General features: G+C 40.7%; 1 protein-coding gene across 4 annotated transcripts in view; it reads left to right on the top strand.

Moving 5' to 3' along the window:
• The window catches only part of APP (amyloid beta precursor protein), a 204,243-nt gene that overhangs the window by 39,764 nt on the left and 140,288 nt on the right, over nucleotides 1-24,191 (top strand). For all 4 annotated transcript variants that reach the window (XM_064644010.1, XM_064644008.1, XM_064644009.1 and 1 more), the window contains exon 2: nucleotides 1,348-1,515. In XM_064644010.1, the coding sequence (XP_064500080.1) occupies nucleotides 1,348-1,515 (168 nt within the window). The remainder of the gene's footprint in view (nucleotides 1-1,347; nucleotides 1,516-24,191) is intronic.

Here is a 24,191-nt window from a genome sequence, read left to right as displayed (position 1 = left end):
AATAGAGTTCACATTCACACATCACCTGTGGAATGACTCATTTCTGGTTTTACTGAAATTTTGATAGGGTTATGTTGCATCTGTAAGGAAAAATAAAATCATTTATTTGGAGGATTTTTTTTTTTGTAGATTGTTATAGATATGTCACGTTTGTGTTGCTCTCCAGAGTTTCTGAAGACATTAGAGTGAGTAAGCATGTGATAGTTTTGCTGATCAAGGCAAGCCAGACAAGGTGTCATCATAGTTATTGGAAAATTCTCCAGTTACCCAGTGGAAGGCCAGTGATGGTTGACTTAAATTGTACAGAGCTTACTAGTTTCACAGGAGAAGAGGAATTGAGATAGTAAAGGGAAATCTCTGCCGGTTGAGGTGTTCCTGCTTTTTTGGTTTTTAAAGCCAAGTTGTACTAACATATTAGCATCTTAAAGAAGGAAGGAAAATAAATATTCTCTCCTTTCTCTAAAAAAACCCTCCAAAATTAATGAAATACTTGTGTTGATTGTGGCATTTACACTTCCAATGCTAATCCAGTGGGTAGTTAGATGTTCACTCCTGCAGTGTTTCTTAGTGTGACTTTTTTTTTTTTTTTTTTTCAATTATTACTGTAGGTGTATAAAATTCATGGAGTCTTTTTTGCGTTTCTCTAAACAAAGATTAGGGGAACTAATACAGGGGGTTTGCATACTTCCTGTAATACTGTCATTCTGTTTCTTCAGTTGATCATGAAGTTTCAAAATGTTTTTAATTTTCCTCTTGAAAAGCCTTCTAGCTGAAGGCTTAAAAGTTAAAAATAGATCTTTAACCCTAAATGCATCTTCTGCTATACCTTGAATGCAATGGACCCGTCTTTGGAGGGGCAGTGGAGAACTGTTGACTTGTCTCTTACCTGTTTGCTCAACACATAGATGAACTACAGAGGGGCTTGAAAAAAGACACACTGTGGAGTTTTTATGAAACTCCTGGGGAAAACTTGTTACTTTTTTAGTTTAGTTGTTAGTGGACCCTTCCGCGCCCAGTACACCACGTATGTTTAAAAAATTAAACTTCTGTAATTGTGCTTCAGCTGTGTTCATTATTCTGTGTTTAGCCCTCATGGGTAAGAAGACAGTTTTGGGCCACAAAATAGCTTGATTACAGATTTAAAATCTGTGTTACACTATTGTAATCTGGATTTCTATGAAGACTCCACCTTATATTTCTCAAATCTGCCTGAGTCAAAAATTTCAGCCTTTCCTGCCATGGGTGGTTGAGTCTAGAGTTTGTTTCAGTCTTGCTTGAGCTCTTCCTGCTTTGGATGGACTGAAATGACAGATGTGAAGTTAAAACTTTTTTTCCTTCTCCTTCCAGGTGCCTGCTGATGGAAATGCTGGGTTGCTGGCAGAGCCTCAAATTGCCATGTTCTGTGGCAAACTCAACATGCACATGAATGTGCAGAACGGCAAGTGGGAATCGGACCCCTCTGGCACCAAGACCTGCATTGGGACAAAAGAAGGGATTCTCCAGTACTGTCAGGAAGTAAGTGCCATCCTTGGGAAACACTGCAGTGGTTTTTCTTCTGAAAACCTAAGTGCAGGCATGTGCTGGAGAGCTCAGTCTGTAGGGAGCTTCCCTTTCTTTTTCCGCCTCTTCTGCTCCATTGCCTTTTTGCCCTTTCTAAAGAGGTTCTCTCCAGCGCCTGTTAAAACAACTTCAGAAATTGGTTGCTGTGGGAGTCACTGGGACTGTTGTTGGACAATTTTGTCTCTCTTTCTTCTCCCCTTGGGGGATAATTTTTGTGTAGTCTGTGCGCAGTGGGCTTCTTTCTTATAAAGTATTTTGAGTAAAGCTGAGGTGACAGTTTATTATTGAAAATGCCCTTGTTCTTTCTGGCCTGATCTTGAAAGAGTCAGCTGTAACATGTCTTCTGTCATCCTACCATGATACTGAAATGCACTGGGGCAGTCCAGAGTTATTGGCCTCTGCTGCACACTGAACCATTCAGAGTTTCTTAATAGAAAAAGCTTGCCCTACAGATGAAGTCACAATGACTGATTTCATATTTGAGAGCAGAAACTTATTACCCACTTGGTTATGTTCTAAGAACAGCTTGTGGATCTAATCTTGTTTTGTCTCCGTGCTGTGATAGCGTGGTAACCTCGTACCAGTGTGTGACAATTTGAAAAGAAAATGCATTATTTCATGCCATGAAACAAAAGGGCACGGTTTGAGTTGCCTTAGTCCTCACATCTTCCTGTACCATCTCTGTCTTTTGTTGTTTTTAAAGCAGGGGCTGTTGCATATTGCCATAGCAGTAGCTGTCTTGCTTCTTAAATGTCAAACCAGTTCCTCTGAAAATGCTTCTTTAGAAAGCAAGAGAATTCACTTTTTGGATCTTGGCTCTCTTAGTATCTTCAGTCCTGTCCTTTCACCTGCTGATTGTTCCTTCTGTTTCTTGCAGTATTTTGTTCAGTTTTTATTGCATTTGGTCTATATTCTTTATGATTTTTATGGTTTATATTAATTTTAAGGATGATATTGTAATGGCAATTGAAATTGATTCTTCACCAGTAGCTTTGACTCTTTATTAAGCATTGTAAAATTCATGTTTTTGTTTACCACTAACAGAATTACCAAACCTAACCTACTATCACAGTTTCAAAGATTTCTTCTGGTTTTCTCTTGTCTCCTATGATTTATCTAAATCAGGTTGATTTTTGCATATTGAAGTTATTGAGGGTGAGGAAAGGGATAAGAAAATGGAAGTAGAGCATCAGTGAATGAAAATCCATGAAATAGTATGTTTGTCTAAAGTCATAGAAATAAATATGTGAATTTACAGGAGTAAGATTAGAAGGTTTGGGAGGTTTTAAGGCAATGAATAGCTCAGTAGGTTGGGGATTCAGCCACAAATGCTGCAGACAGGGAAGGATTCCAGAACAAGATCTTGGAGCTGTAACTCTCAGTTGAATGTTGGGTGATTTTGAAATTTTCAGTGGCATTTAAAAAAAAAAAAAAAGCTTTCTCAAAAGTTAAGTGAAGGGGAAAGTAAAAGTAGTCAGAATGTAGTAGCTGTAGATTTTTAAATGACAAAGGGAAAGGATAGGAAAAATGTTGACTCCATAAGGAAAAAGTTCTTTGCCAAGGAGAGTGGCCATGCAATGGCACAGGTAATTAGTCAGGCTATGGAGTCCCTGTCCTTGCAGACTGGGAGAGCTGAACTGGGCAAGGGCCTCAGCAACTTGATCTGGCTTAGATATGAGCCCTGGTTGGAGCACAGAAAGCTCTGAGTGACTGTGTTGGGTTTCTTTTAACCTGAGGGGTTTTTTTTGCAAATATGAAATTGTCTCCTGGCTGAAACAGAGGAGAGATGGGCTGTTACTTGGGTTTTTAAATATTTAAACTCCACTGTGGTGATAAGCCCTAATTTGTGTGCTTGACAGTTTATTAGCTTAGCATTAGACGATCATGTCATGATTTTAGAGTGTCTCTAGCTCCAGTTAAAAGCATGGCTTAGGGGGTTCTGCCCTGTCATGAGGCAAAGCACTGGCAGGTCTACTCCCTAAAAATGGGGTGGGCATCTTCCAGGTTGTAATTAAACTGTGTTAATTATTTGTGCATGCTTAAGCAGTGTGGTTTCATTAACTTGAAGTGAGCAATTCTGCTGTGGCGCTGGCCAGGAAAGGGCTCTGCTGCTTTGCTATTGATAAACTTGTCCATGACCCAACAAGAGAATTGGAAGAGATGGATGATAGTACTCACTTTTACCAAAGAAATGAATTTGTAGAGAATTGCTAGTAGATGCAACTCAAACTGGCTTCTCAGTTTTGGGGAACCCCTTGTTGTTGTGCTTGGTATTCCAGATATCCTAGGGCTTAGTATCCTGGGGCTAACAGTGAGTAGTTTTTCCCTTCCCTTCTGCTTGTTTACCTTGGCTGCAAGACAATGCTTGCTATCAGGGAATGGGACAAATTTGCATTTTCCCATTAGCAGGAAGCACTAGGCAGCAAGGCTGAGATGTGATACCTTTTGAGTTGAAATAGTTTGCAGGTAAAAATCTCCTTTTTGGTTGCTTTTGCCAAATATGATCTTTTCCTTCCTTTCTTTTCTCTCCTGTTCATGCTGTTTTTTCACCAATAGAAGGATGGCTGCTTGTAGTGGGCTTTTTTCTTGGTACAGGCTGAGTGTAAATGCTCTGCTAATGATTCAGGCAGATACTCTTACTGAATCTCTCTTCACATTCCCTGGCACTGTGGCAACTCCTTTGGTTCTCCTGTCTTGCTGTAGCAGCAGTTGTTAGTACTGTTCTGTGGAGATGCTGGTTGTTTTTTTTTTTTACCCAGCTCCAAACAGAGCCCTGAAATGATGGTAGGCAAGGGAAGGTTTGGTTTCTTTCCTTCTCTACCTCTAATGAGAAATCTGTCCATCCTGGTTTTTGTTGCAGATCCCTTGTGTGGTTCTGTACCAGGCATTGTAATGATGACTCTGTTGCAAGAGGAGATGCTCTCTTGTGTTAAATCCTGTAACATTAGCTCATGCAGTCAGTTCTTCCTCCAGCAGGGAAAGACCAGAAGGGACATGCCAAAAAGAGACAAATGGGTGGAAGTGCCATGTGCAACTACAGTAATTTTGCTCTGTGGCTCCTTGGCTCTAAAATAATAAAAAAATAGCATATTTTTATTGTGAAATTTCACTCACTGTCAGTCAAAACTGATATTTCATGTATTCTCTGGCTTTGTTTTTTTCCTTGAAAGTATTTTAAAAAAAACCCTCTATCACCTCCCCTTTCATGAGAACTTACAAATAGATGCATTCTTCTACCTCCTTGTTAGCTGTTTCAGAACAGATTTTCTTGACAGTGCAAGGCCAGATGCCCGAGTGGTGGTCAGAGCATAGGGCTGGACGGTGCATGGAGTACAGAGGACTTGTATTTCTCTTGCAGAGAAGATTTACTGCGAGCCTTTTGTGTTTCCCCTGAGATTGCCATCGCTACCTCTTCCCCGTCCACTGTCAGCGTAGGTGGATTTTGGAGTCTTGATGCAGGAAGTAGCAGTAGAGGAGCATTGCAGGGCAGAAAGGGAGGAAGGGGCAATAAGCAGAACCACCTACATGTTTTAAAGATTTATGTCGCTTGTTTTTGCTTCGCTTCCTTTGAGTGGGAGCTGAGTGCAGCACAGGAACTTCTCTGAATTTGTATTTGGGCAACACATCACATAGTTAAAAGATGAAAAAGCTCAGACTGTAGATTGCTTATTTGAAAGGAAATGGAAGATACTCGAATGCTGCCTTCCAGCTTCCTTGACTTCAGTTACACCCTGATCCTGAACTGGCAGGAAGCAGTTCTGGAACCACAGTACATCCACCCCCTCTGCCTTCAAATCTGCACGTTCCCCCCGTGTTCAATGTAAGCTGGTGGCCTTTCTTGTTTTTTAAATACCACAAAATCAAGCTTTCTTGGGTGGAATGAGATGCTCATTAGAGAACTACAGCTTACTAGTGGTTTCTTTTAATGTCAAGCTAGCTAGCGTGCCACTGGTTTAATTGTGCCTGTTACTCCAAAGTAAAGCCACACAGGCCTGAGCTGCAAACAGCTGTCAGATACAAGTGCTGCAGGTGCCAGAACAATGTGGCATTGATGTAAAAAGGGTGGTTTTACACCTGTGTACGTGCCGGAATCCTTAAGGTGTTGTGAGTATTGTAGCTGACACTTCACATCAAGCCATCAGTCAGGCGAGTCCTGCTGCTGACACTGCTGTGCCAGCTGTTCTGCAGGGATGTTGGGAACACCCTGCCATACACAATTACTGGATAACTAGCCCCTGGGGAAAGCTGCTTCCAGCAGCCCCTGATGGGTGGTTAGCTGATGTCCCAGAGCAGGTGGGGACTGCTGCTCCTGGATTTCACCTTGTGTTGTTTTCTGGAAGGAGCTGGGTGCCCCCCCACACATGGTGAAGCCCTGGGACAGCATGTTACTGTCGAAGAAAGGTGATTTTTGGAGGCCAGTTAGCTCTTGTTGTCCTAAAATGCATTTATAAAACCGACCTGCAGCCTGCCTTTTGGCTAAGTGTGTTTTCAGAGCTACACCAATATGCAGAATAGGAAGTTAATTTAGGTGTGCTCCATTCCCTGTTTAAAGGGAACGACTGTCCAGATGGAAGATACTGGTGTATGTTTTATTATATTAGCAATTTTGAGCAGCTACGATATGCGGAGTTTTATGTCTAGTAATTAGAATACATTATATGAGTTCCTTGAAGGACTGAAATTATTTTACCATCTGTGCTGAACTCACTGTCCAAAATGGATTGTAGAAACAACACTCACAGCTGGCAAAAAGTTAATTTTGTCTAATGCGTGTTTTTTCCCCCTCTTAGTTTAATTTAGTTATGTTTAGTTTAGTTTATGTTCTTAACTATACCTGTGTGTTACGTGGAGAAAAAATAGGGTAAATTCAGGTAACAGGTAATTCATTATAACTGTTGACAGAACAGTGTTGATATTTCTAACCTCTAATCATAATACTTTCAAAAATTATTATCTTGTCATTTTCTCAAACCTCTTGTGTTTATGCCATGTGTTTAGGTAAGCTGCTGGTGAAACCCAAAAGCTTCTTCTTAGCCAGTACAAGCTGAGGTGTGACCATACTAAAGTTTTGGCACTGTTTCACCCCACAACCCCCAGCTGCAAGCAGTCCTCAAGTTTCCTCTTTGGTAGATAGGGGCAAAAGGGCTACCAAATGACTGGCCCATCTCTTTTTATTTACTTGCTTGTCTCCCTCCTGCCACCATCTCTGATAATTCTTCTGTGCCTCTTGCCCTGGGACCCACTCCAGGCAGGAGTTCCCTCCCTCTCTACTCTTTGTCCATGTTGAGAGCTTCTGAAGATTTTTACAGGGTTTGTTCAACTGCCAGGGATGATGAGAATTTTAAAAAGAGAAAAAGAGTTTGGCCTTTTTTTTTTCCTGAGAATTTGAGAGACAATGACAATGGTCTTGCTGCTGTGATAATGGTTTCTCTCCATGTTACCTTGTCATTTTCTTCCTAATAGGAATTGTTTTTATCCAAGCTTCATAATGTGCTGTTTCTAGTTTCTCAAAGGAAATAGCCATGGTATTGAAGGTGAAAATGAATTTTAAACCTGAACTACTCTAAATTCAGCAGCCTAAAAAGCTATATGTTTTGCTCTGAGGAAAACGATCTGTTTAGTGAAACATCATGGAAAACATACAGGTTTTTGGCAGCACAGACTGTCCTTAAGAACAAATGACATTTTTAACAGAAATGGGTATTGGTATATTCTGAAATGTGTACAGTCATGCTGAAAAGTTTGGGTGAACAGTATCTTAGCACTCTGCACTGATTATTGAGGACTTTGGTTTTACTTACCTTTTGGTCCCAGCAAAAGTTGAATTAGTTTCCCCTGTCTGACACTGCTTCAGTCTCATCAGTCTACTACTGATGGTATGTTTATCCTGCAGTTAAACCTTAATATGCTCACCTTCTTGAGAAAAAAGGCTGGGATTTTTAGCCCAAACTGTAGTCTACCCTTTAAATTTATTTCAAATCAAGTGACTAATAAAACTTGGAGCATATGTTGCAAGATGATGCCTGCCTTTTTTTTTGGTGATAATAAAAAGGTCCCCTCTCATTTTTTCCCTTTAAAGAATTTTTTTGCATGTCTCAAAAAGAAATGAAAAACATCAGAATCTCAGTATGTTGTTGCTTTTATGATCAATTTTCCAACTCCTTTTGAAATAACATGCTTTTCTTGTGGAAGAAGAGTGCTTCTGCAATGAGGCTGAGGGAGGAAAAAGGATAAAATGAACAAGGATTGTCTACATAAATACATGTTTAGGTAGATGTGTACTGCAGTGTTTAATGAAGCTGCAAGGCTGCATTTTCCCCTAGATTAATTTTGAATTTCACAGATGTAATGGACAAGATGAATGGCTCGTCTTAATCGGCAGGTTGCACCAGCATGGCATTTATGCCAGGAATATGATAGTTTATTCTGTCCTCTAAAATATATGAATGCAATGCCTGTATGCAGGACAGTCCTGTTGCCTTTTCTGGTTCACAGTTGAACTAACAGACAACCATTTAGCACATGATTGGGGAAATGTTTTACATTTTCATCAGCATGCTCTGCTCTCTGCCTGTGGTTCTCTCCTTGAGGTTGCCGAAGGGCCAGGCACCCCTGCCCTTGATTCTCAGCATGCCCCAGAGAAGGGAGCACAGCTCAACTGATCCAGCTCTTGGCCTTGCTGAAGCCCTTCTGGGAGTGCTGTGTAGTGTTGGCTGTGGTCTGTGGAGGTGTTACCTTTCCTGCACAGGTATCCTGGTGGGGGCAACACAGCAGACCTCTACTGCTGTGTGTCACCAGTCTGTTTTCTGTCTTACATACAGAGTTCCTGTGTATTGTCTGCTATTTTCTTTACAGACACATCTCCTGTCTTGCACTGTGTGACTCTGAGATGGACTGGTAGCAGCTGTTCCCTTAATAAATAATATTATAAGCCTAAGACATACTAGGCATTAAGCGTGATGGTTACCTTAAATAAAGAAAAATGTGTTATAAATATAGAGCTGTTATGTTTCAGCACGTTTGAGGAAGAAAGAGAGACTATTTACGAGGGCATGTAGTGACAGGACAAGGGGGAATGGCTTTAAAATGACAGAGAGTAGGTTTAAATTAGATATTAGGAAGAAATTCTTTGCTGTGAGAGTAGTGAGGCACTGAACAGGTTGTCCAGAGAAGTTGTGGCTGCCCTATCCCTGGAAGGATAGGGCAGATTTGATGGAGCTCTGAGCAACCTAGTCTAGTGAAAGGTGTCCCAGCCAATGGCAGGGGTGTTGGAATGAGATGATCTTTAAGGTCCCTTCCAACCCAGACCATTCTATGGTTATTTTCATCTACCTTTTCAGAGCATGGTTTCATGGACACTTCTCTCTGGCACAGAATTATCCCACTTTTGTTAAAGATCATTCTGGATCCTCTTGAACTCCTGACACTTTCCACTGTGATGCAGTTTTTATTCTTAGGGGGAGTTTTCGGAGATAGGCCAGTTCCTTGATCCAGCTTCTGTGCTAGCACTGGCTCTTGGAGAGATGTTAGCAGTAAATGGACAAGAGGTGTAATAATGAAGGAATTACACCCTGGCAATGTCAGACATGAGACTTGAGTCCAATTCAAGGCCAAAACCACAGCCCCAGCATTTGCTGGTGTACCTCTGCAGATGGATGGGTGCAAGTGTGATGCCTTGGTGGGAATGGTGCTCCTGAGAGCTGGAAGGCTGCCTGCAGGATTTAGGTGTTGAGTAGTTTTGAGTGTGTGTTTCATCCCTTTCTGCGCATGATTGTATATATATGAACAGGTAGTATGCTTTGTGTAGCATTCTGTATTTTTTGGATCATCCCCATCCCTTATGGATGGCTTTATAACTTTTGTGTGCTATATCTTGTTATTACCTTATCTTGTTATTATATTCTATCTTGCTTTTTCTTGTGGTCTTAATGTTACTGTCTTCTGGTTTGTTTTTTTCTTTTTTTGATGGAGACAGGTTTCTTTTTTTTTTCTTTCCCATTTCACCCTTGTCCATCTACTTTGGAAGATATTGAAATTAAATGCTGACTATAACTGTGATTATTTCCCTGTAACAGTGCATACAAAGCTTGTAGTCACAGGCAGTGATTGGTTGCATGGAACAGGCTCATGTTCAGAGGTCCCTTGGCAAGGAAAAAGGCATTATGCAGAGTTTCAGTTGTCGGTTCTGCAGGCAAAAGTAGAAAAGGGGAAGACAGTTTCTCTTGTTACGTAGCTTTGAAGCTGTCAGGAAGGTGATGATTCCTTGAATTCGTAGCAGGGCAATGCCCCAAGGTTGGATGGGGGAAATATTTCCTGATTTCTGGGACATTTCATTTTTTCCAAAGCAGTTACCACTGCTTTCTGATTTCTAATTCATACGGCAGCATTATCATCCAGTTAGCTTTTATCCAATTAAAATTATTATGTAGCACTGTATTGAGTGCCTGCTTTAATCTTCCAAATATTGTATGCCTCTGGCTAATAAAAAAATCCCACTGATAATCTTTTTTTTATAGATGTGTACTCCTTACAGAAAATTGTTCTAGAGGGTTGTGGATTAATTATAATTGTGGAGAGGTTTCTGAATATCTGTCCAATTATTGATGGTTTTATCCACCTTTTTTTTCACATATATATATAGAGAGAGAGAGAGAGAGCATCTTTTTAATAGTTTAAACAGAATTTTAGATGTTAATTATTTTTTTTACTTGAGTAGGATGAGATTTTTACTGAAGGGGTGTTATTGTAAATTGCTAATAAAAAAGTTTGAAAGATGAGGATTTTAGATTTTTAGATTTTATTTTTTCAGAGCTCTTGAGGCATCTGGCTTAATGTTGAAACTAAAACCAGCATTGGATTTATGGTTCCTAAGACTGTTCCAAATTGTTATGAGACCTTAGAATGAGTCCTTGTTAGGGAAAGGGAAAAGTGTCCTCCTCTTGAGCTAAGACAGGAGCTTCTACTAGAAGCGTAGTGTTTATAAGATGCATCAAAATATCTCTTAAAAAATCAACTTTGTATTTTGTGTGTGCCAGTAGCTGTTGCATTTCTTGACAGAAAAAACAAAAAATTCCTTGTACACTAATTTTTTTTCTTCTGCCCAGGTCTGAATATTGAAACATGAATGCTGTTCATCTGGATATGAGGAAATATTGTCTGATACAACATATTTTGCCAGCATAGTTTCTTTCTATAAATACCATTGTAGGTCAGAAAAGCACTGATCCTGTGGGAATGTAATGATATTCAAGATGTCCAATGATATTCAAGGTGTCCAGCTGTGTGAAGAAACCACACAATGTTTCCATTGCAATATAAGCCATCGCAATTTGTTTTATTTGAGTCTATCCTGAGTCACAGGTTTTCTTGAGAAACAGTGGTAATTAGGCATTTGTAAAACACCTGATTTGTCCATTCATTCCTCACTTCCAGTTGGCCTGGGAAGAGAGTTGTGGTCAATAAATGGCTTTCTTGTAAATTCAACTTCTGAGGTATTTTTTTGAGGCAGTATCAAGATCCTTCAGTATTTTTTTGCTCTTCCTTGTTTGAGCCAATTACAGACATTAAAAAAAATTGATTTTGATGAGTGTTGCTTCAAACATCTGTGAAGTGTTGCAGCTAACGTTGCTTGTCCAAGTTCCCACACAGCTTGGCAAGTCTGTACACTCCATCGAAGAGCAAAAAAAAATTAGAAGGAATCATTCAAGAGGCAGGAATTACATTTATGCTTCCAAACAAGGAATCTAAGAGGATTTAATTAGACTGATCTTATTAAAGCTAAACTTGTAATACCATGTAAGTTAATATGTGTATATTTTTTAATATTTTAGAGGAGATTGTCACAGAAACTAATTTTAAGCTATTGCTGAGAGCACATCAGTGGATATGGCAATAAGCAATTACTTGCTGATGTCTGGAAGGTGGGTTTTAATATTTTGGAGCCAGTATGGATCAGAGCCACTCTGTTGAGTAGTGGTGTGATGTGTTCCTATCACGATTTCATTCCTCTAATCCAAGTGTTCCATACAAGAGCACCAGTCTGGTTTGGAGCAACACAGAGGACTGAGGAGTCTCCCTTATTCAGCCAGGTTTGAAGTTCCTGAATGTTCCTGTTTTTGCAGACTTTCAGCTTAAACATCTTGAGCTGTTCTAGCTTAAGATCTGTAGCAGGATCTGAGATGGTCAGATATGACCTAATTTTAGAAGTTCTTACCAAATTGAAGAACAGTTTAGCACAAGTATTGAGCTTAAGTGCTGCTGCAGAAAAAAAAAATCAGTTTTCTTCTCTTCCTCCTTATTTCTTCTCTGCCAAGTTTTAGCATATGTCTGATCTTGCAGAAAGGAGGTTTAGGGAGCTGAAATGGCACAAAGCCAACCCCCTCAAACAAACAGGAAAAGGGTGAGTTTCCCTCTCTGGCATGCTCAGCAGGGACCAGATGAGCTGGAATGCTGATGTGGGAAATGTGTAAGGGGAGGGCAGGACTACTTCTTAGGACAGCTGACCAGAGGATGCATCTGCTATGATCTTTGAACAGCCTGTGAAGAGAAGCTTTCTAGGTGTTTCTGAAGGCACTACATCTTTCTGTCACTTTTTCCTGTGTGCTTTCAGAAGAACACATCCTCTTAATCCTTGAATTTCCCCAGCATGCTTTCTCTGGCAATAGGCAAAGACAACATGAGCAATTTAAAGGGCAAAAAAATTCGATGTTATTAGTTGTAGAAGACAGATGTCAAATCAAGCCTATAATGAAGAACAGGACATATGTTAATCAGAGATGCAAATGTGGCTCCATGATTTAATTTTCGACAGTGGTAGAAATGTAAGTGGAGTGCAAATATATTGGAAATACCAGAACCTGTGCAGAAAATGAGAGAAAAGGCAGGTGAAAATAGAGAAAAGGCAGGTGAAAATAGAGAAATGTGAATGAGGCTGGTGGTTTTGGGCAGAGTGGTGACAGGAAGAAGGACAGAGGGGAATTGACAGGTGAATGAAAGACTGAGAAATTTGATGTAATATGCAGTATCCTTGTAGTGGTTATCTGACCTGAAATTTAGTTTTCCTGGGTCATTTGCTAAACTTCTGTTCCATGGTCCTGCCATAAGGATTTTGAGAAAAAGGGTATGGACCCAACATCTCAAATGCAGAGTCCCAGCTGCTTCTGGTTTTGCTGTTCCTTGTGTTTCTGCCAGGGTTTTACAGCTGGAGGTACAGAAGGAGTGGCCGTGCTCAGGAGTGGCCAACCTCACATGCTGGTTTCTAAGATAAAGATTCTTTTTCGCTGTTGTTTAGCAAACGAAAATCTTGTCTTTTTCATAATGCACAAGTGGGTTTGGTGTTTGTAAATTGATTTATCACATTGTGTAGCCATGTCATAGAATTTTTGTTTTATGGAGTGTTAGAGGGTTGGCCTGGTGGTTGTCACAGAGCTGCAACAATAGAGCTTGCAGTGCACTAGGGGCTAGATACAGGGTCATTTGAAATCTGCAAATCCTTACCTTGATTTTGCTGCTTAGCTTAGTCTTTGGAGAAGGAACTTCAGTCTAGTTTAATGTTTCACTTTCTTGAGTACTAAAGAAATTAAAGCTTATCTCTGAAACAGTTACCCTGCTAAACAACACAAACTGCTAAGCCACAGAGCACAGCAATAAAGTAGATTGCATTGTAACATAATCCTGAAGATAAGACTGTTTAAAGCTTTGATCTGCTTTTTTTAATTTCTGAAAGTTTCAACAGAAGTGTAGGTGCAGTTCTGAGAGTCAAGAAGCAATCTCTTTCCCAGGATGAGCCAAGGCAGTATGGACTGTTACGGATTTCTTGTTTGTTTTTCAGCAATTTGAAAATCCTTTCAATCAAGAAGTCCTTGATTGAAATGGTCAAATTTGATTTATTTATGTTTACTTCAGTCTAATTCAATGACCTTGGTTCCTGTTGGAGAAAGGGGGTGCCAAAGATCATTTTAATTTAAGTGTACTGTTTGCCAGTCTTACTGTGAAGCAAAAGTAAAAGAAGAGACATACAATAAGTTGCCATATTTAATTAAGTGGATTTTGAGGAACTGGCAACCTTGATGATTCTGTGATTCTGTAAGTGGCTTGGGATATCTGCTGGCAAGATGCATGATGCAGAGGGACATATGCATGTTCCAGCTGCACAGTGGTTTGGATTGGAAAGCAGGTGCAGAGCTACAGTCCTTACTTTGTCCTTTAAAATTCAGAATCGACACATCTCAGAGGATTCATAATTGACTTGAACTTAAGTTTATTCAGATGTTCCCTTTGCTTGTGCCTTTGAGTGCTTGGAAATGCACACCCTGTTTCTGCTTGAGAATAATATCTCAGTATATTGGTGTGGAAGTTTTATTGGATATGATTGGACTTTGTTACACCACAACAGTGCTGTTCTCTAGGCGTTGACAGCACTGTGGTCAGTTGAGTCACTGGGAGCAATCTGAAGTGATTTCTCCATTTGGCAACCATCCTAATCCTCTTGAGACTGTTATTTTGTAGAGGGGGGGGGAAGCTTTTCATTTTTCCGACTTTCTTGGAGTTGGCGGATTCAGTATTTCTGTTAGAGAAGTTGGTGTCAGGGTTCCCACTGGCTTCAGTGGAGCATGCAGTCCAAAGCCTCAAAAAACATTTTGCCATCTGTGTGGGAACAGACTGCAGGAGGAAGAAAGCTGGCAAGAAAATGTTCAGCTTCTTTTTTGGTGGGGGATGGAGCACTAAGACAGTATGTTCTTTGGTTTGCACACTTCGGAGCTGCTCCTGGTAAAAGTACAGATGCGTTTTGGCAGCCCAGTGACTGAGAACTTCATACATGTGGAGCTTTGGTGCTTAGATACCTATTGACGAGCAGCTTCTGTCAGAACTTTTCTCCTCCCTCGTGTCTGCCAGGTTCAATAGCCAGCTCTGCAGCATTGTTCATTACCTGTAAGTGGGAAAAATGCCCCAAAAGCTTTAGCCCCTAACCTGTGCTGTGTGCACAGCGTGGAGAATGTGAGTAGTGGGGCTTGCTGAGGAAGTGCAAAGACAAAGCATGGGTCTGCTGTGGTAATGCAGCAACAGAGGGATATTCTGCTACGTGGGTTTTCATTCTGAAAAGAGCAGTAATAAGATGTTATAATTTTACTAAAAAAGAGTGCAAAGCCAGTGTTAGGCTGCTGAAGTGCCCTGGGAGATGCTGCATGTGTAGTTGTAGTCTCAGACCTAGGGCTGGCTCAGTCTGCCACTACTGACCTTGTGCCTGTGTGTGTGTGTGCACTCCGGCAGACTTGGAAGTCTGGTGTAGAAAAGGGATGGTAGGACTTTGCTGGGTGTAGCACATTTGATGATGCCAATTTAATGTCTTGCTTTGCTTTCAATCTGGCATTTACTCCAGGACTCCAGGGCACAGCTTCATCTCAAGGATTATTGGCTAAAATCCCTTGTTCTCAAAAGGGGGGATGACTGGGAGGTCGTCCTGTTAAATACCCGTATGGACAATAATTCAGGGTCTCAACATGATGGCTTACTACTTTAACAGCCACAGCATTTAGGAGAAAAGTTGGATTAGTTGGGTTTTCAGTCCAGTTTAGCAACTGGACATTAAGGCACCGACTAATTTACTAAAATAAGCCAGAATATTTACGTCTTTCTCGGACAAATTTCCAAGCTTTGTTGCAAAGGTGTTTGCAGGTGGCAGTCTTAGAGACCCTCCTTCTCTTTTCCTGTCATGAAGCAAAATTGGAGAAGCAGTAAGGACAGTTTGAGTAAAAGTGAATTCTAAATGAATTGACCTTTGATGCTTTTAATGGTTAATGAAGATTTCTTAATATCCTGTTGGGCATTAGCTTTCAGTGATGCTTTATGAGTATTATCAAAGATATGAGCAGTAGATACTGTTTCCTATAAAGCAGAATTTGTACCATATATATATTAACTGCATACTCTATCATAAGGGGTCTTTTGCATTTGAAAATTACTTCAGTCTTCAATATAATGTAAGTTTAAAATAAAATCCTGAGTAAGTCCATGTGGGTCTGGTCAGACTGAAGTACATTTTTTCAGCTTATTCAACTTTCGTACTGGAATTTATTGCCTGTGTTTTGGAGCATTGTTATTTGAAACACAGACACGTGAAACCTGAAAGACTAATAAAGTTCTGTCTTGGTAGTGGCTCCAAATTGAAGTTCACATGACTAGACAGGTCTTCAGAAAATGCTTAGTGACAGTTTCTATTGATGAGCTTTCATGGTGAATTTCATTTAATCTGAGTTATAGTTAATAGTGGTACTGGATGTAGGAAGTGCCTGATTTATCTTCAGCCACGTATTTGCAGGTTACTGTCCTAAGAGAGCAGTTTGCTGGCAGAATTGCTGTATCTGTGCAAGGCAGTGGTAAGGCACTTCTGATTACTCTTGATAAAGATGTTATAAGAAAGAACTTGGAGAAAAAGACAAATTTATAAATATTTTTCAAGAAATGATTGATTTTATTTCTTTGGAAAGAAAACCTTTATCCTCTTTTTGCTGACACTAAATATTCTCTGTTTGTATTTTGAAACTATGGTCTGTATAATGTATATCTCATCCACAAGAACAAGAATGATTTAAAAAATTGCCGTTTGATTTATAAAGAAAAAAAATGCAGTGTCATCTTAGAGCTTCTCAGGTAATTATGTTAGGTATCCTGTTTAAAGGACCAAGGCAGGGAAATATAAAACACTAAATACACGTCTCCTGTGTTCACAAACAAGAAATGTTACTGATCTGAATGGTTTTTTTCTGTAAATGTGCTCCCTATAGCTTCATTCCTCATGCTCAACTTCTAATTTTCTTCTTTTTTGTTTTGAGGTTAACTTTTATTTTAGAATATCAGATGGTCCATTTCTAACTCGAAGATTTCCCTGACTTTTTCTGAATTGCTTTCACTGCAAGACTAAACCTTGCATGGCTTTCCTGTGTGCTGGATGGTGGAGTACAACCACTGTTTCAGAATACGACCTTGTATTACCAGTTCACATTCTTGGTACTAGAGCCTGAAGCTGATTTCATGGAAAGGGAAATCACCACCACGTTTGTCTCTTGGGGCATGCATGCAACTGAATCTGGGCTCTCAGAGTAATAAATTACCCTTTGGCTACTTCTGCAGTAAACTCAAGAATGCATAAATTAATTAGATTATGGAAAGTGAGTTCTCGGGCCTGTTACTTTGTGACAGTTCTTGCATGGCCTCGAAGACAACTTTGACATAAAGTAGGTCCTTTCGTCAGCAGCAGAACTTAAAAACACTTGAATAGAGAACAATTTGTTTTTCAAGTATATTTTCATAGGTCTTATGCTGCAGCCTAGGTATGTTTTGTACTGTGATCTCAACAAACATAACTCAGTCACATATGTTCCCGTTTGATAGAAAGGCGAGAGGTTTCTTTGGGTGAAGCTTGTGAAACTAGTTCAGTTTAGTAATTTGGTGATGTAAAATGCATACTATAGCCCATTTATACTGATGATTTCTTTGAGAAGGAAGATAGTAAACTTCCACACGTAGTGGTTTTTGCAAAGCTGTTTTGTTGTTTTATTTCATGCCTTCAGAACAGTACTTCCTCTTTGGGCAGAAATTGCTGGCACAAGATCTACTTCTTTCCCTTGCTGACCCTTTCTGAAACGGATCATGCTTGAGATGAAATGCGGAGTTTCATCTTCCTTATGATAATACCACAAAAAGAAAGGTCAGACTTTGTTGTTTGGTTTTGTGGGTTTTTTTGTTTGTTGTTTTTTTTTTTTTCTTCTCGTGTTTGCTTTTTCAGAAGAATAGTAAGGACTGAAGATCCACATCAGCTGAGCCTTTACTGCCGTCCCTTGGATGCCGGTGCTGTAGCCAACACAATTATATTTAAGCACCCTCCTTGTGTGTTAGTTGTCTGATGCAGATCACTGACACTTGGTATATTGATGTGATGGAGAAGCTGCTGCCAGGACAGCCCTTTACCTCACTTTCCTCCCACAGCCTGCAGGAGAACCTGTAAAACCAGACCCAGGCTCTCTAGCTGCTTACACTGTCCCACCTTCCTTGATCTGGTGATACAGTGCCTCAGGCAACCCTTAAAGAGGGAAGTGGGTGGATGAAATCTGGTATCATGCCTAAAGGAAGAGATTTTTGTTATTGTTTTTAAACTACTTCTGGCTACATGTTTTTTCCCTCTTGGGAGGACAGCAGCACTTGTCCTTTGTACATATGTTATTTTGAGATAAAAATACTCTGTTAGCTTGACTGGGTATTATTCTTTCTCATGGCTCCAGTACTTAACCTTATTTGTGGAGAAATTTAATTAAAGAGTGCAAAAACATTAAAAAAAAAAAAAAAGCCAAAAAACCCTACCCCCTGAAAGCCAAAACTTTTTAAATGCTTCTGGTGATACCGTAGAGTAACAGGCAGATGTAGTTTCATCTTCAAGCAGAGTGAATCTGTGAACAGGTTTGTGGCGACATGACAAAGTAGACTCTCTGTGAATATGAAATTCTGCCTACAGAGAAGTAGAAGTGTTTTGTTGCACCTGTAAGTGCTTAGAGTGGACAGGGAAGCAGCTTAAAAGAGACTGTAAGTCCAGCCCTGTTTACTCTGAGGTTTTACAGTACGAGAAGCTGGATATCCTCTGTAATTACATAAGAGAGGCTTTAGAGACCTGATGTGGTAAACAGAGTATTCCTGGCAGGGCCAAGTTTTTGGTTTGGTTTTCTTGCTGCATACAAGCATATTTATGCTATAAAATCAAGGACTTGAAAGGCAATGAGGAGAATGTGTTTGACCATGTAGCCTTATTTCTGCTTTTATAAGCTTCTGCCTTCCCTGAGTGCAGAGGAAAGTGCTCAGAGAAAGCCAATGTGTGAGTGTTGAGGGTTGAGCAGGCTGCTTCACATCTGGCAGCTTTTCTGAATGCTTTAATTACAGGGTAAGTGGCAGTCTAGTGGGAAATTCCAGATAAAAGCATGTTAGGGACTTTTGACAGGAGAGATCATGTATATATTAACCTTCAGGTGGGCAAACCAACCCAGCTGGTCACTGCACTAAAACCAGCTCATGTTTCTACCACTCTCCATACCCAGAGTACTTGGGATACTATACCAAGATTTTGCATGTGCCCTGCTCACAGAGAAAAGCAGTGAGTGAATGTTCTTGTGACCATGGGTAAAACGGCAGCAACATCTTGATGTCTGCCCCCATCATTTCTCCCCCCATCTGTGGATAATGCCTAGAAGGTTCATCATATCCCCTCTCTCTCTCACACCCCCCCACACCCCCTATATGTTTTGTTATGTTTCACTTTCCTTTGTATAGGATAGGATCAGTAAAGAAAGAAACTAGTTTGAGTGTTGAAAAGATTGCTGGCTTTGCGTGCTTGGAGATGAAAATGAACAAATTTAAAAGATGCTTAAGAGAAGAGGACAGAGCATTTGCCTCTTAACATGGAACTTAAGAGTCACTGGGGGTGGGCAGAGAGGTTTGAAACAGGAACCAGCAGGATGCTAACATTGAACAGATGGGAGAGGCAAGAGTTGGGGTGAAAGGAGTGGAAATAGTGGGTGAGTTTTGTGGCATGAAACTCTTGAACAGCGACTCTGTGTGTGACAGTGAAGCAACTGAGATGTTGGAAAGGATGTTTGGGCCCATTCACCAGGTGGGCCCAAAGAAATAGTTATAAGAGCAGTATGTGAAACTCCTAGATGAGGCTGAGGGTCGGCTCAGGTAGTGAGACTGCAGCTATTAAAAATTGAGGGATGTTATGGATGGATGCTAGGGGATGTGACTGAAGGTAAGAAGTAGTATGTCTCTGGAAACTTGTCATGAGAATTTGGAATTAAAAGAAAAAATTCTCTGTCTAGTTTGGAAGACATTCAGCCTGGGATTACTTATTTATGCTAGGTAATTGTGTGGGGTTTTGATTTTACGAGTTCATTACTTCCATTTTGTTTTAGACTGCAGGGTTAAAAGGGTATATACATACACTCTTCCCAAATGGCAGCTGGAAATTAGTTCAAATACCTGAGATGTCATGCTGATTAACTTGCAACAGCAGACATCTGGGACTTGTGGTACCAGGGCAGAGCTGTTCCTTCTTGGTTGCCTTGCTGTTTCTCTTGTTGGCCCATGACGGAGAATTTGAAAGCTGCTCCAATGCAGCTAGTTTGACTCTCCTTTTGTAATTCCCCCTGAGCAAGTGAAGGCATTGCTTGGGTCACAGAGAATGACAGGAAAAGCTGGGATGCCAGCTAGCCCTGTAGCTTCACTTCTGTGTGTAGAAGGGAGCCCAGGAGCGAGTAGCTGAGCATCACAGGGCACAGCTGAAGCAGCAGAGATGTGGCAGAGAAGGAAAGGTGTTCCTGCTGACTGTGGGAGCATGCTGGACAGAGGGATGATGGTTCCTGGCCAGGGGGCTGCCATAGGGAGAGCCATCGAGCTGTGTTAGGCAATGCTGACTGTGTAAATGCCAGAGGAAAACTGGAGGAGGCTAGGATGTGGTGGCTGGGAGATAGCCAGCGTGGCAATATGGAGTTCATCTCTTGTCAAGCACAACAGCTGCTGTCTTGGACCTCTGGGGCTCTCTGGACTAGTAAAGTTGACCACATGTGGTGTTTTTCTGTTGGTGTGTTAAAATCTCTCTAAACTTTGCATGTCTTCTGTTCTCCCTCTTGCCTGATGATTCAGTGCAGGGGTTATGCCCATGCCTCTAACAACTCTTGAGTCCATGCAGAGGACTGCAGAGCTCACATACCACAGGTTTACTGGGCTTTATTTATGGTTATGGTGGGTGTTGCTCCACATGGTTAGCCTGCAGGTCTGATCAAGAGTTATGGCAAGAGCAGGTGCATGGAAGGCAAGGGTTAAAAATCATAACTTGAGCCAGCAGCTGCTGGAGAAACAGGCAAAATAATTACATAAGCTGGTTGAAGCATGTGGCAACATAAAATGCAATAAGCATCCATAGTTCCATATGGGAAGTGTGTGCAATTTAACATTTGGGTTTTTTTCTTTACTTGTAAATAAGAGCTCCAACTGCCCCCCTGGGCAGTTGGAGCTCGTCAGCCTTGTATGGCAATCCAGCTACGTCCTGGGGACCTCACTGCCACTGTCCAAGCTTTGCTCGGCCCCGGCAGATGAACCTCAGGATTAAAGGGTGGGCTCAGTTCAGCGCACGCTGTGTCTCACCTAAAAAAATCCACTGCGCAGGCTCGAAGGGTTTATGACCTTTCCCAAATCTTCGCTTGCGAAGACTGGCCAAATAAGAGCATTCAAGGAAGGGTCTTTACACAAGAGTTTGTGATGCTCGTGTTCTTTATCTGTGGAAGTTTTTTAGTTTGGCATAATTTTTAGCCTTTAAGTTACACGATTTTGCAGCAGCAAGTTAAAAAACCTCAAACAACAAAACCAAACCAAGACAGAAAGAAACCCACAGAAAAACCCAACAAACAACCAGATGAAAATGTCCTGCTTCTTGAGTCCCAGTTCTGAGTTTAACTTAGTCAGTGAAGATTCAATGTTACCTTATACCAAGACCCACTGTAGTAATATAGAAAAGTTGTTGTAAAAACCAGTAATAAACTATTTTTACACTGAGACTTATAATACTTTTACTTTGCATATAGCTGTCTGTTCTCCAGACACAGACTGCAGGGCTGAGAACAGGGCATTTCATTCAGGGTTGATGGTGCTTGTGTCACTGCTGCTCATGTGACACCACTCCTGCAGCTGATCTTGGACATCTGGGACTCTGCAGTGTCGCTGCTTCCGAAGGCACAGAGTGGAAAGGTTGCAGAGACACAGAAATCATTGTCATATCCTTCCTCTGCATGGACATGCCAAATGCGTGGAAATGAGTGCAGCGGGTCTGCTTGTTACTGCTCTTCAGTAACCCATCAGTGCAAAATACCGGGAAGCATGTATATACTTTAGAATGGAATAGAAATAGGTTTTGATCCAACTATAATTTGTTGATCTGGAACTGAGGGCTTGTTTTCATAGTTGAAGCATTGTTTAGCTGTCCTTCAGATGTGATTGCTGCCAAAGGATGTTTTCCACAAGCAATTTTAAGACCACAGTCTTCCTAAACATTGGTTATTAAATGTGTATGTTCTTTTGTGCTTGTAGTAACTGTTTGCAGATTACTTCACTGAAGTGATAAAAACCCACTTCTTCGCTCATTTCAAACAGAGGTAAATGGTTACCTCTGTCACATCCGTGATTTTTGTTTACAATTTTAAAAAGCAAATTGTCTGATAATTGCTGTGAACAGTTCTCAGTATTTAAAGTAACATCGATACTGTAAGTATAGTATATTTAAAGCACAAAGTCACATGGTTCAGCTGGAAGTAAACTTGTCCACAGACTAACTTGTGTGGTTGGTTGTTGGTTTTCTTTTTTGAGGAAGGCTGTGGGAGGACAGCACAGGGGAAAGTCTGGATGTAGTCAAACTGTATCCTAGTTTGAGTTATCTTCCCCTATCAAAGTGTTCAAATGATCCCAGTTGCTAAAGATGAAACTGCTAAAACCACCCTCATTTTTGTTCTGACTGTTTATAGCTGTAACTTCTTAATTTCTTTTATCTGTATGAATATTCCTGGGGGGGGAGGATTCAACTTGCCAGAAGTTAACTGGAAGCATCACACAGCTGATACACATTTTAGTCCTAAATACATCTGTAATCAGAGCTAGTAGTGGTAAACACAAGTATAAGTAAGATTATATGAAATTCTCAGAAGCCTGACTGGCTTTTTAGATTATTGTTTCTGCAGTTGGTGTATAAGGAGAGCTGGTAATGTCAGTGGAACTAAATGAACTGTAACTCTTGATTGCCAGTTAAATTTTCTAGATTAAGTTGATCTCTGTTTCTTCTGTGGTTTCTTTTAAGATGTATTAAGGGAATTGCTCTACAGCAAGTTGTGATAATTTTGAAAGTTTGGATCTCCTGCAACTTTCTAGCACTGCTCATGCGGACTCTCTAGAAGGAACACTGGCTCATTAGGGACACTATAAATAAATATGAGGCTCATTTTTCTGTGCCACTAAGTAGGTCCCACTTCAATTCAGAGCAAATACCTTATGTAAGTCTAGTGAGGGGAACTTTCCTCAGCACATACACTGGCATTAACCTATTGATAATGAAATTCAAAGCCTGTTTTCTCTCGTGAAGGGTGAACGGAGCTTTGTGTGACCTGTCAGAGGAAATTAGGAGTTTAGTAACTGATGTAAAAGCAGAAGAAGAGGCCCCTTTGTGTTTCTTTGTCCTTGCGTACTTTTGACAAATACTGGTAACTGCTTAGAATTTGGTTCACTGTACTAACCACCAGTTAAAACGGTGGTTTGGGGAAATAGTAAAAATAAAAGTAATAAATTATTTCCCTCTCTAATCTTATTGTTTCAGTGAGGCCCTACACTAATAGTGCACTCTTACTCATTAGAAATTCACCTCAGGAAAGCAACTGAGTGTGTCTTTGTTCTCATGGATCAAAATCCTACTTTCTGTCACTTTAAAGCTATGTGCATCTTCATGTGGATGAATAAATTGGTTTGATTTTTTTGTCTTAATTTTTTTATGAAACATTCCAGTTCAACCATTGTGAAATGTTTTTAGTTGTCTTCATTTAAGGCATCTACTTCCTCTGTCAGTGACAAGTGACACTTAACCGTGAGGAATGTTACGATGTCCCTGATGAGAAGGTGTTGGTGTCACTGTGATATATCAAGCACATGGCTTGTGACAGCACCCAGTGTTACGTAACTATGGGCTGTAATTACTGGAATGTGATGGTTGGAGAGGTACGAACCTGGAAGAGTGCAGCATGGCAGTGCTAAAGGCACTGTCCAGAGAAAATCAAATCTTTCTCTTGCAGTGTGTTTGTTAGCTCTTGAGGCAGCTCTGGTGCCTTGTGGTGTAATATTTACATAGCAGTTAAGGTGTGAGGTTTCCTGCTGTGTGACCTCCTAATCCATTTTGGCAGTGCTGTGACAGGAACCAAGAGCATGAGCATGTGCAGATATGTTTGGTGGAACTGAGGGGACCCAAGGGAAAAGATATAGAACTTGAGGAAGAAAGGGGAACTTTCCTTGAACCTTGCTGTTTTAAGTTCAGAGTTCAGGATTTGAAGCACTGATGGAGCAAGGGGGAGCTGCAAGTTCCTTTGGAGCCATTTTCAGCGAGCAGTGTGAAAATGGTGCTCTGTTTGTAACGTGGAGGATGACCATCAGCCTCAGTCACAAAAAGAACAAAGCAAAGCTGCAATCTTCTGAGGGCAGGAAACTTTCCCTCTTTAACTCTTCAGTTTAGCCCTGTGGTCTTTATTGAATTGTGCTGTATCTCGTGTGCTGGGTTAACATCCAAGGCTGCACCTTCAGCCTCCCCGATGCTTTAGCTGTCTGCTGTAGTGAGCTGAAAGTGCTGTCAAAACTGGCAGAGATCTATCAGATGGCTTCTTTGAAGTGCTTGCACAAGGCAAGAAGTATCTGATTAAAAAATTCTATTTTGTAATAGAAGGCAGGGTTAGCATTCAAACTGTATAGCATTGTTTAAGCAGTGTTTCGTTCTGTAGTCATTTCCTTGGCATTGTTACTGTACCTGCCCTTGTTTTGTGCATTAGGCTGTTAATATAGTTTGATTTTAC

Source organism: Pseudopipra pipra, chromosome 2 (genome assembly GCF_036250125.1).
Source record: "Pseudopipra pipra isolate bDixPip1 chromosome 2, bDixPip1.hap1, whole genome shotgun sequence".
Lineage (NCBI taxonomy): Eukaryota > Metazoa > Chordata > Aves > Passeriformes > Pipridae > Pseudopipra > Pseudopipra pipra.
The sequence above is the reverse complement of the archived record's forward strand: the minus strand, read 5'-3'. Positions and strand labels throughout refer to the sequence as shown.